The sequence below is a fragment of the Myxine glutinosa genome, chromosome 10 (assembly GCF_964187855.1).
Source record: "Myxine glutinosa chromosome 10, kmMyxGlut1.1, whole genome shotgun sequence".
Taxonomy (NCBI): Eukaryota; Metazoa; Chordata; class Myxini; order Myxiniformes; family Myxinidae; genus Myxine; species Myxine glutinosa.
The window spans coordinates 79,726,507-79,744,295 of NC_136270.1; the positions used below are offsets into that span (position 1 = coordinate 79,726,507).

At 45.4% G+C, this 17,789-nt stretch overlaps 1 protein-coding gene across 1 annotated transcript; it reads left to right on the forward strand.

The window, feature by feature from the left end:
• Positions 1-368: 368 nt before the first annotated feature.
• SDHD (succinate dehydrogenase complex subunit D) lies at positions 369-16,288 on the forward strand. Its single transcript, XM_068126703.2, has 4 exons — positions 369-487; positions 13,403-13,495; positions 13,644-13,773; positions 15,636-16,288. Exons 1-4 carry the CDS (start codon positions 442-444, stop codon positions 15,799-15,801), a joined length of 435 nt encoding a protein of 144 aa, XP_067982804.1. The 5' UTR covers positions 369-441; the 3' UTR covers positions 15,802-16,288.
• Positions 16,289-17,789: the final 1,501 nt, after the last annotated feature.

Below are 17,789 nucleotides of genomic sequence, written 5' to 3' on the forward strand. Positions count from 1 at the left end.
ACGTCATGTAAATCTCTATAAGTATAAACCCTTCACGAATAATTGTTTTTTTTGTAGAGGAAGAAGATCCGTTTCTCCGAGTCTCTAACTCCAATCCTCGAGAACGGAATGGTATTTATTATCTGCGGTGATGGCCCTTTGTTTGCCTCACTGTTATACACCCAGGAAAATTAAATGCGCTGACAGATTGCAAAAAAAATAAAAAACACAAGTATGATGGGATAAACGGTCTCCTCAAGTTGCCTGTCAAAGTTCCAAGTAAATATTGCACTAACAAGAAGAAGAAACTCTTAGGATGAAGAAGAAGCGACGCCGCCGAGGCACAAATAAGAAGAAGAAGAAGAAGAAGAGTTTTAAAATAAAAAGAAGAAGAATAAGGGACCAGGAAAAGGCAATAACCAAACGTCACATTTCTGACGTAGGTGGCAGGCTTGGGCGGGTATGGCGGCGTTACGCTTCTTCTCTGTTGTCAAGCTCGCACCGAGGCGTAAGATTTGATGTTATTTTTCTATTTGTATGGAAGAAGCGTGCAAACATACGAAAACGTACATTATATATATTCAAATGTAAGCTCGTGTGGCGTTACAACTGCGTGTTATCTTCCGGGACAAGGTCAATTGACATTGAATCCTCGATATTGATTAATTGATGAGCTTGCTACTTGAACATGTGGATCAATGTTCCCTCCATAATAGATTAGCAATGATTGTCCCGAAATTTGCATCTGAAAGGTGAAATGTCCGCGCTCTGGTGATATAACCCTGGTTTAGGGTGAATGCCTTTTTCTCTTACCTCATTAATTCGTTGTCTGAATGAAATACACTCATGCAATGCCACACGGATTACTCATTCATTTCTTCCTTCGAGACGAATTCTCTGAAAAAAATCCCATTTGTTGTCCATAATTTGTATCATAAATACATACATTTGTATCTTAGGCGAAGCTTAGTTATTATTGAAATTGGTCGACCATGATTTTTTTTCGTGCTCCATTGCAGTAAAATTAAATAGAATTCCTGAAGAGAATGGGAGGGTTTGCCTCCTCCTCCTCCTCCTCCTCCGATTGAGGCAAGGGGATGCACTGATTGACAACAGGCCAAAAGTTGGGTTCAATAAGCAAGGGACTGAATGGACAGAAAAACGCTTGGGGAGGAAATGGTAACCTGCAAGTAAGAAGTTTGGGTTGGGGGTGAACATGGGTTTATATAGAGGTTGTGGGTAATGATGTGGGATTACATGATTAGATAAGAGGAGCAACTGAAGGTGACAGGACTTTGTACTAGAGAAAAGAGGAGATCACAATGGGATCTGATGGAGATGTTTAAGATATTGAATGAAGATTATAGACAAAAAAATTATGAAGAGTTCTGTAGATGAATGGATATATGATGGGACCCAGGGGGTTTAACATGAGAGTAAACGGGAGAGTACCAAGGCAGGTGTGTTTCACTTCGACTCACACAGAGTAGTTAATGCATTGAATTGTATCCCTGGAAAGGTAGTTGCAGCAGAAACAGTAGAAAATTAAAATATAATTGAATAGGTAACTAGAAGCATTGGGGTCAGTGGGGTAGATGGACATTGGCAGGACTTGGGTATTAGGGTGGTCCAAAAATTTGAAGATTGGATTTTCATTTCTCCACAAGCCTGCCCCTATTCCTATTGAAGCAAGTAGTTTGTGGTGAAAGTTTGAGCTTGACTGGACAATATTTAGAGGTTGCTCAAAATGTTGACAAATTTTAATGAATAATAAGATACAGAATTTTTAGCATCATAGATCAATTCATACATAATTATCTATTTTCAATACCTCAAATTATTTATTATTATTGGCTTGCACTTGTCTTCAATGGTATGACCAAGAGATTGTGCAAAAGCACTGGCCACAAACATAGCACGCTGATCTGAGAGATTTACTCTGTCCAGAGTTGCCACTATTGCTGGAGTGATCACCTTGATGGGAGCCTTTTTCGCCTGTTTGGCGGAAGTTGGACTTTGGAGTTTGAATTCATTGTCCCCTGAATCGGAGCTTTCAATCTCACTCATCATCATCAACAACAGCCGATGTTGATGGAACAGATTGCATTGCTGTTAGTCTCGGCAGCATGTTTCCTCTTTCTTTTATCTTCATTCTCAAGCCTGATACGCTTTCTGTTCTCCTTCACTGCCAGTGTTGTCCACAGATCCCATACGTGAACTTGAGGGATCCTCACGCTGCATGATAAGGAATGCTTTGTCTTCTTCATTCGTCATTTTCTCAAGCGCATCATTTGGTGAGATATCGAAGAAGGATTGAAGATCAACTTTGAACATCTGCTCCTTCACTCTATAGTTTTCGAATGTCTTGGTTCTATTTTTCTTTACCAGTTTGTAGGCATAATACAACTTCAAAAGTTGGCGCTCACAGGAATCTACTCTCTGCACTGGAATTCGTGCTTTCTCCCAGTATGCACACACAGCTTGTACACTAAGTTTGGCACTTTCACGAACTGCCTACATTTTTCATGAGGTCTCTGATGCCTTGGTATCTCTCCCAGGTTACTCCCTCCTCCGGTATGATAGACCTGAGCCTCGTCCTGGAGGCGGGTTGCTATCTTTATAAAAAAACTCTCTTCCTCACTCGCCCTCCACTGCCCTCTCTCCACCTCACCCCCAGGAATACCTTTGGCTACGGCTTCCCCTTCGCTCCCACCTTTTGTTCATATGTGTGTTGTACCGTCCACCAAACAGCGATGACTCCATCTACATCTCACTGTCTGATAATAATAATAATAATAATAATTCATTTATTTTGTATAGCGCTTTTCCAGAAGCCCAAAGGCGCTTTGACAGAGTGGAAAACATAATGCATAACAATACATGAAAACAACAATTGCAAAAAGACAAGAATCAATAGGGAAATATTTAAAGCAAAAGGAGGGAGAAGGAGAAGAGATAGTCAGGGGTTAAATGCTGTGGGTTGAATGTTGAATGCAGTGTTGAACAGGTGGGTCTTTAGTGATGTTTTGAATGTGCTGAGTGAGGAGGAGTCTCTGATGGTGTGAGGTAGTGAGTTCCAGAGGGTGGGAGCAGCGATGGAGAAGGCCCTGTCCCCCCAGGATCTGAATTTGGTCCGGATGGAGGGGGTCAGGAGGTTGGTACCAGCAGAGCGGAGGTTGCGGGTGGGAGTGTGTCTGGAGAGGAGGTCAGCCAGGTAGGATGGGGCCAGGTTATGGAGGGCTTTTTATGTCAAGAGGAGGATTTTGTACTGGATTCTCTGGGGGATGGGGAGCCAGTGAAGCTTGTAAAGGACGGGGGTGATGTGGTCACGGGTCGAGGAATGGGTGAGTAGACGGGCAGCGGAGTTCTGAATGTATTGGAGTTTATTGGTGATTTTTGAGGGTGAACCATAGAGGAGGCTATTGCAGTAGTCCAGACGGGAGGTGATGAAGGCGTGGATGAGGGTTTCTGCAGCCGTGGAGGAGAGGGATGAGCGGAGACGGGCAATGTTTTTCAGGTGAAAGAAGGCTGACTTTGTGATCTGTTTAGTGTATTTGTCGAAGGAAAGGGTTTGGTCAAAGATGACGCCAAGATTCCGGATGTGAGGGGAGGTGGATACTGGGATACCGTCGATGTTGAGGGCAAAGTTATGGGTGGATTTTGTGAGCGTTTTTGGGCCAATGATGATTATTTCAGATTTATCACAGTTAAGCTTGAGGAAGTTGATTTGAAGCCAGGATTTTATTTCAGTGATGCAGTTTGTCAGGATAGAGTGGGTGTCGGTGGAGACGGACTTGGTGGAGATGAAAAGCTGGATGTCATCGGCGAAGCAGTGGAATTGGAGACCATGACGGCGGATTAAGTGACCGAGGGGGGACAGGTAAAGGATGAAGAGGAGGGGGCCAAGAACTGAACCTTGGGGGACACCTTGGGGGAGGGGAGCAGTGGGGGATTTGCAGTTATTGATGGAGATGAACTGGCGTCTGTCAGAGAGGTATGATTTAATCCAAGAGAGGGCAGTGCCGGTAACGTTAAAGGTGGATTCAAGTCGGGTGAGGAGGATGGTGTGATCGATGGTGTCAAAGGCAGCACTGAGGTCGAGGAGGACGAGAATGTTGAGGTTGCCAGCGTCAGAGGAGAGGAGAAGGTCGTTGGTGATTTTGAGGAGAGCAGTTTCAGTCCTGTGGTTGGAGCGGAATCCGGATTGGAATGTTTCATACAGGTTATTGGCAGAGAGATGATGTTTGAGTTGAGTGGCTACAGCGCGTTCCAAAACTTTTGACAGAAAGGGTAGGTTGGAGATGGGTCTGAAGTTGTTTAGGGTGTCAGGGTTTAGACCAGGTTTTTTTAGAATGGGGGTAACAGCAGCAATTTTGAGGGAAGGTGGGACGATGCCTGTAGACAGGGAGGAGTTTATTGTTGCAATGATAAGTGGAGAGAGAGCAGGGAGGGAGGCCTTGACAAAGCTGGAGGGGATGGGGTCAAGAGTGCAGGTGGCAGTTTTCATTCCTATGAGGAGTTCAGAGAGGTCAGTAGGGGAGATTGGGGAGAACCAAGACAGGGGATGGCAGGACAAGGGGGGGCAGGTGGTTGGAGGGGGAGTGGGTGCGGCGGTGGTCAAGCTGTTGTCGATGTCAATTTTGCGTTGGAAGAAAGAGAGGAAGGAGATGCAGTTGTCTACTGTGAATGACTGGGTGGTGGTTTTCAGGGGACTGTGAGACCCGTTTTATTGCGGAGTCTTTCAAGTTTGCGAGCACGAGTTTTCATCAGGCGGAGTTCAGGGGTAAACCAGGGAGCAGAATGGGTGAAAGAAACTGTTTTGGTTTTTACAGGCGCAAGCTGGTCAAGGCAGGAGGAGAGAGTGTGGTTGTAGTAGTCAGTGAGGTCGGAAGGGGTGTGGAGGTCAATGAAGGGAGAAGTGGACATTTTTTCAGAGAGGGTGGATGAGAATGAGGTAGGTGAAAGAGCGTTTAGCTTACGGAAGTTGATAGTGCGATAATGCCTTGGTGTTGGGGCGGGGATGTTGATGGTCAGAGTGATGGCTAAGTGGTCAGAGAGGGTGAGGTCGGAGCCAGAGAGATGGTGCAAATTTAATCCAGTGGAGCAGACAAGGTCCAAAATGTGACCACGGATATGGGTAGGAAAGTCGACATGTTGAGTGAGGTTAAAGCAGGTGAGTAAATCAGTGAAGTCAGTGGTTATTGTGGAGTCAGTGGAGTCCATGTGGATATTGAAATCACCAAGGAGGAGGATTGAGGGGGAGAGGGAACATAGCTGGGTCAGAAAATAGGAGAAGTCAGACAGGAATGATGGGTGTGGTTTGGGAGGGCGGTAGAAGACAGCCATGACTGACTGCGTGCGACCAGAGAGTTTAAAAGCCAGGTGTTCAAATGATGGAGCAGATGAGATGGAGATGAGGTTGGTCTTGATGTCTTGATGTCTTGACGGTGGATAATGGCAATTCCACCACCTCGGCCCTCCGAGCGTGGTTTATTGACGTAGGAATATCCATTGGGTGTGGTGAGGTTGAGTGTGTAGTAGTCCAGAGGTTGTTGCCAGGTTTCGGTGAGACAGAGAAAGTCCAGTTTGTTATCCAGGATGTATTCGTTCAGGATGAGGCATTTGTTGTTGAGGGACCGGGTGTTGAACAGGGTGAGCTTGATGTTGTTTTGAACAGCAGGGATGAATTCAGGTGATTTAGCCAGGGTTCGTAGGCAGGAGGTGCGATTGTGTGCGTTGCTGTGACCAGGTGCGCTGGGACGAAGAGTGAGAGTGCGCTGAGCCGACCAGAGGACGGGGATGGAGTGACCTGATTGCAAATAAACAAACTTACGACCGGAGCCACGGTGAATGTACCTGGGTCGTCGGAGGAGTCCATTTGATTTGATGGCAGAGATGCATGATGGGGTGGAGCGGGTATTGAGCAGAAGGAGCCTTGCGGTGGAGTACCGCAGAGCCATGCCAGGCAGGGGCAGAGAGACGAGACGAGGCCAAGGTTGAGGAGGTGAAACAATGGTCCCAACCCACGAGAGCGGGCCCGAGGAAACGAAGGAGCCAGGTAGGTGAAGCCAGGAGCAGAGCCGGGACCAAGCAGAGGGCAGGCAGGAGCAAAGATACGATCACGAGGCCAAGGTTGATCACGGCAAAGCGGCAAATGCAGCGGAAATCCATAAATCACGCCTTGGATCACGCCTTGGCCTTGGATCACGAGGCCAAGGTCCATAAATAATATGGACCAACTTCTATCTACCCATCCCAACTCTCTCTTCCTCATATGTGGTGATTTCAATTGTCACCATGCCAGTTGGCTGGGTGTGGGTACCTCTCTCACCAGCCATGGCTCTTCAGCAAAGGACTTCTGTGACTCACTGGGACTGACACAATCTGTCAATTTCCCGACCCGGATCTCAGTCAACGGAGCATCTTCTCTTCTGGATTTGGTTATGACAAACTTCCCTGAAAATGTCTGCTGCTCTTCTTCTGCTCCAATCGGCTCATCTGATCATGTGCTTGTCAAAGTGGACATCTCTCTGACCATTCTCAGAGAGCCTCCTCAGCGTCGACGAGTCTGGCATTTCACTCAGGCCAACTGGCACGGTCTTCAAGCAGCCATCAATCATCTGGACTGGTCTCCCATCTCTACCGCCTCTGACATCAACTCATCCTGGGAATTCTTTCAAAGTAAATTGCTCTCTCTCATGCACAGATTTATCCCATCTCGTCTTCAGTTGTCATACCCTTCCTCCCGTCCATGGTACACGGAATCTTGTGGTGAGGCTGTTGCCCTGAAACAACTTGCTTTCGTCTCCTGGAAAGCAAATCCAACGGAAGGAAATCTCATTTCCTTTCACAAAGCCCGAAACAAGTGTGTGTCCACCCTCAGGAGAGCCAGGAAACAATATCTCACCATTCTCAAGACCGAACTCTCTTATCTGTCTCCCTCTTCCAAATCCTGGTGGCGTCTGGTCAAATCTGTTTCTGGTGTTTGTTCCCCCTCCATACCCTCCCTCACCTCAAATGGCTTAACGGCTGACTCCGCACGTGAAAAAGCTGAATGCCTCAACTCTGTGTTTGCCTCTAAATCTTGTGTCCCAAACTCATCCCTCTCTGTACCCACCGTACCCAGTCGTACCCAGCTGCTCCTGGACTCTGTGTCCTTTCCTCCTGACAAGGTGGAAAAGTTTCTGTCAACGCTCGACTCTGATTCTGCAACTGGTCCTGACGGCATCAGCCCATGGGTCCTAAAAGCATGTTCTTCTGCTCTTTCACTCCCTCTTTCTGTTCTCTTCACCCTCTCTTTTGCTCAAGGTCATCTGCCATCTACTTGGAAATCAGCCAACATCACCGCTTTGCACAAAAAAGGTGCAAAAACAGATCCCAGCAACTACAGACCAATCAGCCTTCTCCCAATTATCAGCAAAGTCATGGAATCCATCATTGCTTCAGATATTAAATCTTTCCTCTTCTCCAATGGCTTGATCTCTGATCATCAATTTGGTTTCAGACCTGGTCACTCTACTCTGGACATGCTGCTTCTGCTTTCTCAACAATGGATGGAGGTCCTCAACGCCAAACAGGAAATTAGAGCTGTCTCCCTTGACATTTCACGTGCCTTCGATACGGTCTGGCACCCTGCTCTGCTCACCAAACTCTCCTCCTTTTGTATCCATGGAAATCTCCACGCATGGCTGGCGGACTTCCTCTCTGGTCGTAGTCAACGTGTGGCCCTGAATGGGTTTCTCTCATCTCCTCTTCCTGTTCAGGCTGGAGTTCCCCAAGGTAGTGTTCTGGGCCCTGTGCTTTTTCTGGTCTTCATCAATGATCTCTCTGACTCTCTTGAAAATCTTCTCTATCTCTTTGCTGACGACTCTACTCTCTGTCGCTCCATTCCTCATCCCTCAGATCGGCAGTCTGCAGCCTCCTCACTCTCTGCAGACCTGGACAAAATCACAGACTGGTCAAACAAGTGGAACATGTCTTTCAATCCTGACAAATCTCGCACTCTTACAATGTCTCTCCGAAAGGACCGACTGGACAACCCTCCCATCTACTTTCTCAACAATCCTCTCCAAGAAGTTCTGTCGCTCAAGCTTTTGGGTCTCACTATCTGCCAAGATCTTTCTTGGGAAAACCACATTTCCAAGCTGGCCTCCAAAGCCAGTCGCCGACTGGGCATCCTCCGTCGTGCGAAGTCCTTCCTTGGCACACCTGAGCTCCTCACCACATACAAGGCTTTCATCCGCAGCTCAATGGAATACTGTTCCCCCCTCTGGGCTGGTGCTCCTGCCTCACACCTTGCTCGGCTTCACGCTGTTGAGGCCAAAGCTTTCAGAATCATTGGAATCTTCTGCGATGTAGTCAACACCGAGGGCCTTTCACTCACTCACCGCAGGCAGGTTGGTGGTCTTTCTGTCTTCTACCGACTCCTCTCCGGCCTTGCTCCCCCAGCTCTCTCTGTGCTCTGTCCCCCCAATATTCCTTCAGGTCGCACAAGATCTGCCTGCAACCCTCTTATGGTTAAACTGCCAAAGTCTAGGCTCTCTGCTCACCTTCACTCTTTCATTCCCCTTTTCTCCCGCCTCTGGAACAAACTCCCCCACTCCCTTCAATCCCACTCCTCCCTCCAGGTCTTTAAAACAGCTGTTCACCACCATCTCTTATCTTCCCCCATCGAAAACCTTGATCTTTTCTACCCCCGGTAATTCACCCCAGAGTCCTTGCAGTGTTCATATGTTTTATTCCTCTCCCACCTCCCCCCAAGTCATCCCGATGTCTCTGCTCTCAAATGTTGTGTTTGTGTCCTTCCCCCTCTTCCCCCTCTCTTTTGTGTCCTTCCCCCTCTCTCCCCATCTTGTCTGCCGCTCCCCTTGTTTTTTGTGTTTTGTGTGTCGGTTTGTTTTTTTGTGATTAATGTTAACTCTTTCACGAGCCTCGATCTTGTATACAAAAAACAAAAAAAAAAAAAAAAAAAAAAAAAAAAAAAAAAACAAAAAAAAAAAAAAAAAAACTGTGGTGTTCTTGTATGTGATGGTACACCATTTTCTGCAATGTGTGTCCTTTGGTTGGTAGTCCCTCACATATTATTTCCTTTTCAGACTTGCCCAGCAACCAAACTGTGGAAGAGCTGCGAGTTTCTGCCATCTGAAAAAAACAGGATAAATAAAAAATATTTCTTGAGCAACCTCGAAATAAATTCCAATTGACCTCATATTTGATCTTTATAAACATAGGAACAAGGGCAGCCTTGTGGAGCATGGATTTTTAATAGTATTAAATATTACATATATCTGTGGACCACCCTATTGGGTATGCATTGGTGATTGTACATCCGGGGTCCAGGACTTTGTCACGGATCACAAGCTCCTGTACGGAGTGGGTGCACTGGTTACCTAAAACCAGACCCAGCTGTCATTCAGATTCATCATTGATGTTGAACCAAACTGTGAAGACAATTGGAGATTAATTCTGTATAATAACTTCAACACCAAAGATGAGGGAGTAGAGTGGACAAAGGAGGTGAAATGTATATATTTTGTGTCGCATGTTGTGACCACAGTGCGGTCATTCTTGTTTTCTTTACAGGAGTGGGGCTCATGAAAGACATTGGTAGAGCTGACAGTGGGATAAAACATCAAGGGAACAAATTAACTGGAAAAGAGGAGAGGGGGAGGAAACAGTGAAACTAGCATGTAAGATGGTTGGGTTAGGAAATGTTGATGGGAGCAAATATGATCGTGGGTCAGAATTGGGAATGACAAGAGAGGGTGGTGCACTGCTTTTTGAAGGCCTGGATGGAAGAGTGAGACAAAACAGCCTCTGGAAGGTGGTTCCCTTGATGGGAGACGTGAGGAATAAAACAGTTGAGGTTTGCAAACAGCCTGGATTTTGGAAGCCCAACTTGGACGGGGTTACGAGAAGAACTCGTGCACCATGAAGTAGGTAAGGAGGGAGTTTGTAATTGCAAAATGGTAAAGCAGAGGGAGCAATATCGGAAAACAGATGGTAGAAAAAAAATCACTGCCCTCACTATGATGTGAGAGCAAGAGATCTTGTGCTTTGGCCTCATCACTGGTGGTCATTGGAATAGTTTTAAGAGCTGAGAGCTTTAGATTCCACAATGCAGGAGATACATATGTGATGCTCGTGATCCATGAGAGACAGATGTGATGCTGGTGATCCAGCAGAGACAGATGTGATGCTGGTGATCCAGCAGAGACAGATGTGATGCTGGTGATCCAACAGAGACAGATGTGATGCTCGTGATCCAGGAGAGACAGATGTGATGCTGGTGATCCAGCAGAGACAGATGTGATGCTGGTGATCCAGCAGAGACAGATGTGATGCTGGTGATCCAGCAGAGACAGATGTGATGCTGGTGATCCAGCAGAGACAGATGTGATGCTCGTGATCCATGAGAGACAGATGTGATGCTGGGGATTCAGGAGAGACAGATGTGATGCTGGTGATCCAGCAGAGACAGATGTGATGCTGGTGATCCAGCAGAGACAGATGTGATGCTGGTGATCCAGCAGAGACAGATGTGATGCTGGTGATCCAGCAGAGACAGATGTGATGCTGGTGATCCAGCAGAGACAGATGTGATGCTGGTGATCCAGCAGAGACAGATGTGATGCTGGTGATCCAGCAGAGACAGATGTGATGCTCGTGATCCATGAGAGACAGATGTGATGCTGGTGATCCAGCAGAGACAGATGTGATGCTGGTGATCCAGGAGAGACATGTGATGCTTTTGATTCAGGAGAGACAGATGTGATGCTGGGGATCCAGGAGAGACAGATGTGATGCTGGTGATCCAGGAGAGACAGATGTGATGCTGGTGATCCAGGAGAGACAGATGTGATGCTGGTGATCCAGCAGAGACAGATGTGATGCTGGTGATCCAGCAGAGACAGATGTGATGCTGGTGATCCAGCAGAGACAGATGTGATGCTGGTGATCCAGCAGAGACAGATGTGATGCTGGTGATCCAGCAGAGACAGATGTGATGCTGGTGATCCAGCAGAGACAGATGTGATGCTGGTGATCCAGCAGAGACAGATGTGATGCTGGTGATCCAGCAGAGACAGATGTGATGCTGGTGATCCAGCAGAGACAGATGTGATGCTGGTGATCCAGCAGAGACAGATGTGATGCTGGTGATCCAGCAGAGACAGATGTGATGCTGGTGATCCAGCAGAGACAGATGTGATGCTGGTGATCCAGCAGAGACAGATGTGATGCTGGTGATCCAGCAGAGACAGATGTGATGCTGGTGATCCAGCAGAGACAGATGTGATGCTGGTGATCCAGCAGAGACAGATGTGATGCTCGTGATCCATGAGAGACAGATGTGATGCTGGGGATCCAGGAGAGACAGATGTGATGCTGGTGATCCAGCAGAGACAGATGTGATGCTGGTGATCCAGGAGAGACAGATGTGATGCTTTTGATTCAGGAGAGACAGATGTGATGCTGGGGATCCAGGAGAGACAGATGTGATGCTGGTGATCCAGGAGAGACAGATGTGATGCTGGTGATCCAGGAGAGGCAGATGTGATGCTGGTGATCCAGAAGAGGCAGATGTGATGCTGGTTGATCCAGGAGAGACAGATGTGATGCTGGTGATCCAGGAGAGGCAGATGTGATGCTGGTGATCCAGGAGAGACATGTGATGCTGGTGATCCAGGAGAGACAGATGTGATGCTGGTGATCCAGGAGAGACAGATGTGATGCTGGTGATCCAGGAGAGACAGATGTGATGCTGGTGATCCAGGAGAGGCAGATGTGATGCTGGTGATCCAGCAGAGACAGATGTGATGCTGGTGATCCAGGAGAGACATGTGATGCTCGTGATCCAGGAGAGGCAGATGTGATGGTGATCCAGGAGAGGCAGATGTGATGGTGATCCAGGAGAGGCAGATGTGATGGTGATCCAGGAGAGGCAGATGTGATGCTGGTGATCCAGGAGAGACAGATGTGATGCTGGTGATCCAGGAGAGATGTCTTTTACCCATCCACAGTGTTCTCTCTGTACAATACTGTATAACATTTTATTTTCTTTCTTTCCTTCAACTGGTTCGAACCTGCTATTTACTTCATGCTGTGTTATTACTCTCCTCACGTCTTTCTTCGACCGCCACGAGCTTGTTCAGATGCTGAAGGCCTTTTAGCCATGATTGTATTCCAGGTGGTATTGCACAAACAAGTATGAGCACAAAACTATAGAGCACAATGTGGTAATGCCAAATTGGTGGCACACGCCACTTCACAGCTTTGTCTCTGGTGATTCCAGTTTACTTTTCAATTGTTGCGATTATCTTCTCAGAAGGCTTGCGAATAATTAATTAACCTTTCGGAATGAAAGAATTAATAATTGTACGACCATCGGGTTTCAAAATTTTGCCGGTTTTTTTTAGCCTTTCTGGTTTCTGGGTTGCCAGATAAGGGTCCCCTACTTGTATTGTGTTTCCGTGACAGGTGACACTTGTTTGAATTTGTGCGACAATAGCTGTGATGGGACAAATTTTCCACCACAGCAGCGAAAGGATGATTATTAAACACAGTATTTGTCAATTGATCTCGCATCTTTCCCCTGCCCTTACTCTGTCATCTCAGACTCCTTTTGATTGATGTCGGCCTGTGTATGTTTTGTCTTGTGTGATGGAATGGATTGTTGTCACAGTTCAGAGACGACAGATATGAATCACGTACACGGCCGAGTTGCCCTCTTGTCTGGCACATAAACCTATAGTTGCTTGAGGATTGGATTGTTTTTGATACTCAAATGACATTGTATGGATTCTTCGGTTTTTGAGAAATGAATCGGATTTTCAAGAAATACATAGCCATGGGCAGTTCTGCTGTTTGAGACGAAACAATTTTGGTCTAAAAGCCTAATACTTGTCCTTTCCCTATTTCTTCCCTGAGTCGATTCAGCTGTTAGGCTTAGCGGTTAGGGTGCCAGCTTGGGATCCTAGGATCCTGGGTTCGAATCCCGGTCGATCGCTGAATTAACGCCAGGGGGGTTGACTCAGCCTGTCATCCTTCCGAGGTCGGCAAATTGAGTACCAGCTTGCTGGGATGAATGATCCCGGTGTGTACCCAGGTTTAGAATAGGTACACCGTTTCCCTGCGCATCGTAAGAGGCGACTAAGGGTTGGCGCCAGGAAGGGCATCCGGCCATAAAAACATTGCCTCAAACAGGGAACCATGATTGTCATGGGGCCCGCAAGGCCCTGCTTTCCCCTGCTCTGGCGGGGAAAATGGCCTTAAAACGATCATTCATTCATTTTTCATTCAGTCGATTCACCTGTGATAAATTGTTGTATCAATGCTTTTTGGAGAAGTACCTTTTCAATTAGCTTTTCTGCAATTAATTTTCAATTACTTTTTCCTAAATTATCTTTAAAAAATATCTTTGCAGCTCTTTGTGCTGGTGTTTTGCTTCATCCGGCATCAACGAAGTTCCAGCCTCATTGGACAAATACTTCCAAGCAGATAACAACGAAGAGCCATGGTACAGCACATGGGTTACCCGATGCGGTTTTCCACAGTTATCTATATCGACACTTATCAAATGCTTTGTGCAGTATGGACTTTACTAATAGACACCGGTTTAAATTTGTGGTGTTGTTGTTTGTCTGTGATTTGACTATTACTTTTAGCTTCACGTCACTGGGTGGCAGAGCGAGGAGTGAGCATTGGGCTTTTGGGCCTTGGTGCAGCAGCATTTGTCAGTCCTGGAGGAGCTGTTGACTACGCTTTGGCTGCTACCCTGGTGCTGCATAGCTATTGGTAATAAATATTTCTAACACTGTATAAAATGGATATTTGGCTATAATTTGCATCTAATTGTGCATATATTTGCTGCATGGCCAACTTTGCACAGGGGTCTTTCCATGGACAATTTGCCTAACTTTCAAAAAGTTCCCCAGGTGACTATCTATAATTATATATTCATTTTTAGAAATACATAAATGTGTGAAATGATTCTCCAAAAAATTCCAGGGTCACACTCTGTCATTTGAATACTATGGCCTGAGAAAAATAGGATTCTCCAACTGAGGTCTCCAGAAATTGTACTTTTAAAATCCGTCAAAACTACTTTTTGAGGTAAATATTTTGCATCAATTGTTATTGTAAGGTGAGCGAAACAATTTTGTATAGAGTAGCACAAAAGGACAGGGCTCCTTTCAAAATGAAATATTTATGTAATTGAATTAACCTATTTACATGTCTCAAAATACATTTTAAAACTATAAAGCATCCCAAAATGCAAAGCCAGTCGGTGTCCGCTTTGTACTTGAACTAAACTTGGCGAAAACAACAGGTTAAAAAAATACATTTTATTCATTAGTGTTCTTATTCTCATAATAAAGGTTTGGTGAAAATTTCATGACAAAAGCTAAAATGGTTAAAAAAAAAGTTATGGTCTGGACAGAGCCAGACAGACACACCAGCAATTGTAAAACCCCGTTGCCAGTCGTAATTCTGATGATCGAGGGCAAAGAACAGAGGTACCAGCTTCCATAGAGTCGTGACCATCAGGACAATGACCTCTAATCTGAGGAGGCACAGATAAATCACGCCGACGTCTATCGTGAGGAAGGAGGAATAAAGTGATTCTCGTATACATTCCAACAGGACAATGACCCTAAGCATACAGTCAAAGCAACACTGGAGTGGCTTCAGAACAAGAATGTGAAAGTCCTTGAGTATCCCAGACTTTAATCCCAATGAGAATCTGTGGAAAGACTTGAAAATTGCTGTTCAACGATGCTCGCTCCACAACCAACTTGACAGAGCTTGAGCATATCTGCAAGGAAGAATGGGAGAAACTCCCCAAATGCAGAGGTGCAAAGCTGATACAGACATACCCATGAAGACTCGAAGCTGTAATGGTTGTAGACTCGTAGCTCTAAAGATGCAGTATCTTGTTCGGACTTGTTACGATGTGGTTGCCATAAGGGGTGTCATGGACTCTGCAAGTGTCAGGGCAGCTCTTAAGCAAAGGTACATCGCTTTGCCATTGCAGTGGCAACTGTGACCATTTGAAGTAAATATAGTAATACATGAACAGTGGCTTGGTTATTTTTGTGTATTCAATGAACAAAGGCACATAAGAGCATATTCATGTATATACAGTCTTGTCTAAAAATATTGGCACCCTTTCACTTTTTTCAAATAATGCACCATTTCATCCAGAAAATTGTTGAATTAAAAAATATTTTGGTATCCACATATGTATTTATTTGGTTTGCAGTGGAACAAAACAAAAAAAAAAAGCTGAAAGGAATACTAAATCTTAGCTTATTCCACACAGAAATCCTAAAATGGCCCAGACAATATTATTGGCACCTTTAAGAAGTTGTGAGAAATAATTGGATTTCAAGCAGGCGATTCTCCTTTACTTTGGAATTGAACTCACCTGTGGTGAGGTGCAACAACAACAACACAACATGCACACCATTTCCTGCTGGGAGTAGGGAAAAATGATTGTGAACTTTCCACTAGGCAGGTGCATATCCATTAATTTCCTTTAGGTTAAGGGAGTTTTATGCAACCGTGCCCAAGACTTTAACTGAACACAGTTTTCATAATTTTTTGGAATTGTGTCACAATTTTTCTTGATCTTTGCAACTGCTGTTTTGTTGCAGGGGGGTGCAGCAATTGATAACGGATTATGTGCACACTCCAGGAGGCACCCGCTTCTCTAGCATGTTCCTGAAACTCATGGCCGCTGCCACATTCGCAAGCCTCTGTTCCTTCAATTATAACGACGTTGGAATTTGCCGTGCGGTTGCAATGCTGTGGGCTCTGTGAATGTTTTGATGGTTAGTGAAAAACATCTGCTAAGAATAATCTTTCTGGGGTGCACTATTTTTGTATAGAGAACGATGGGTTAAGCTGCACTGATTGATGTAAATTTAGGCTTGTGGAGCACCGTACAGACTATACATGTGATATCATTTTGCGATACTCGTGAGATTATTTCGTGGAAAACGTTAAGGACATTGATGGTGCAGAACTTTTTCTTAGTTACTTTGTTCATGTGAATGCTGTTTGCCATACCACATTACCTCAACATAAAGGTAATGTTGAGGGTAAATAAAATGTCACTTGCAAGTATATAACACTGATTTTTGTTTTGTTTTTGTAAAAGTTGCTTATTTTTGAAACAAAATAATTATTCCTATAGTACTAGAGGTTTTTGTTTGCTCATGTGGAAAGTATAACTTCTTTTTGGCCATGAAAGGTAATTGTCAAGATGTTGAATAATATGTCGTGAATTAAAAACGGTAATGCTTTTTATGGCGAATTTGCAGAAATCATTTTGAAAACGTTGTCTTGAGGAATTGGAAGCTGCATACTGTAGTCGTGCTTGTATCAGAGCTGAATAACTACAGTGAAAGCACCGTCGGGTCCTGAGCCTTACCCTTGGGAATTGTTATTACCTCCCCGCCACCAAAAGTGGATAGAGGGTTGGAAGTTATGTTTTCACCCCTGGCTGTCTGTTTTTGTCTGTTTGTCCGTCTGTGAACAAGATATCTCAAAAAGATGTGGACGGATTTGGACGAAATTTGGCAGAGAGGTAGTGTATGTGACAAGGACGAAATGATTAGATTTTAGTGAAGATCCGGATTCGGATCCGGCTACTATAATTTTTTTAAGTGATTCTTCACCATTGGGAGATGGGTCCATAAACGATATGTAGTGGGATAGCTCAAAAAGCTGAGGACAGATTTGGACAAACCTTGGTGGACAGGTTGGGTGTGTGACAAGACAGAATCGATTCGATTTTGGTGAAGATGTGGATGTGGATTCGGATATGAGAGTTGTTAAAAAACATTCAGCAAAAAGCGATGTATAACATGATATTTCAAAAAGTTGTGGATGAGTGATGACTAAACTTAGGGGATGAGTTGGTTAGGTGACAAGAACAAGCCTATTTGATCCGGATGCAGGTCCGGCCTATCGGTGGATACAAAACATGAACTGTTCAGCCTGGCCGAGGTATGTGCTCTACCGAGTGCCATTCTAGTTGATGTTGCTTTCACTCTCAAGCACGAATCCTCCGAACCATAAGTCTTTCACTGGTCGGTGTAGTAAGATGCACTAAACTCTTCCTGACCCTAAAGTTAATGCAATCCCATGTTGTGCAGGACATAAAGTTGATCCATCGCAGAACATAGTTGTTACAGATTCGTAACTTCCGTTATGGTGGTTTTCACCCACTCGACGTAGGTCTGATGTTAGGTACTATTATTATCTTCAAAAGGTTTATTATTCAGGAACGATTATCTAAAGTTAAAAAGGCTAACTATAAATGATACAGGAAACCGACCCGGAAGAGATGAAGAGGAAGAAGTGGCACGAGCAAAGTCGGAGAAGAAGGCGTGACGTCGGCATTCCGTAACGAGCAAGGTCTACCGACAGTGGCGAGGGAATTTTGAGTTCCTTGAAGGGACATCCGGCGACAGGAATTATCGCTGGAGGGGAAAATCTGCGTAGTCAGATTCGGGCGCTGAGATTTCGACGAATCCGCGCCTGGTCGCATCGGCTCAAGTAAGGGCCGTCGGCCATTGTGAACCCCACGCTTCGGACACCTACAGAGGTTTTGCCTCGTGTCATCTTCACCCCAACATCCTACCGTTTGTCGGGGATGTGTGTATGCGACCGCTTTGTCTCCAATTACGTTGCGGTTCGCTGAGTGAGCGGTGAAGGTGCTCCTCTGAAGGGCGCCGTTGTACAGTTTTGGCGGGGCGATCCCCATTGTCCACTGTACGCGCTTCAGATATCAACTGGAGAGC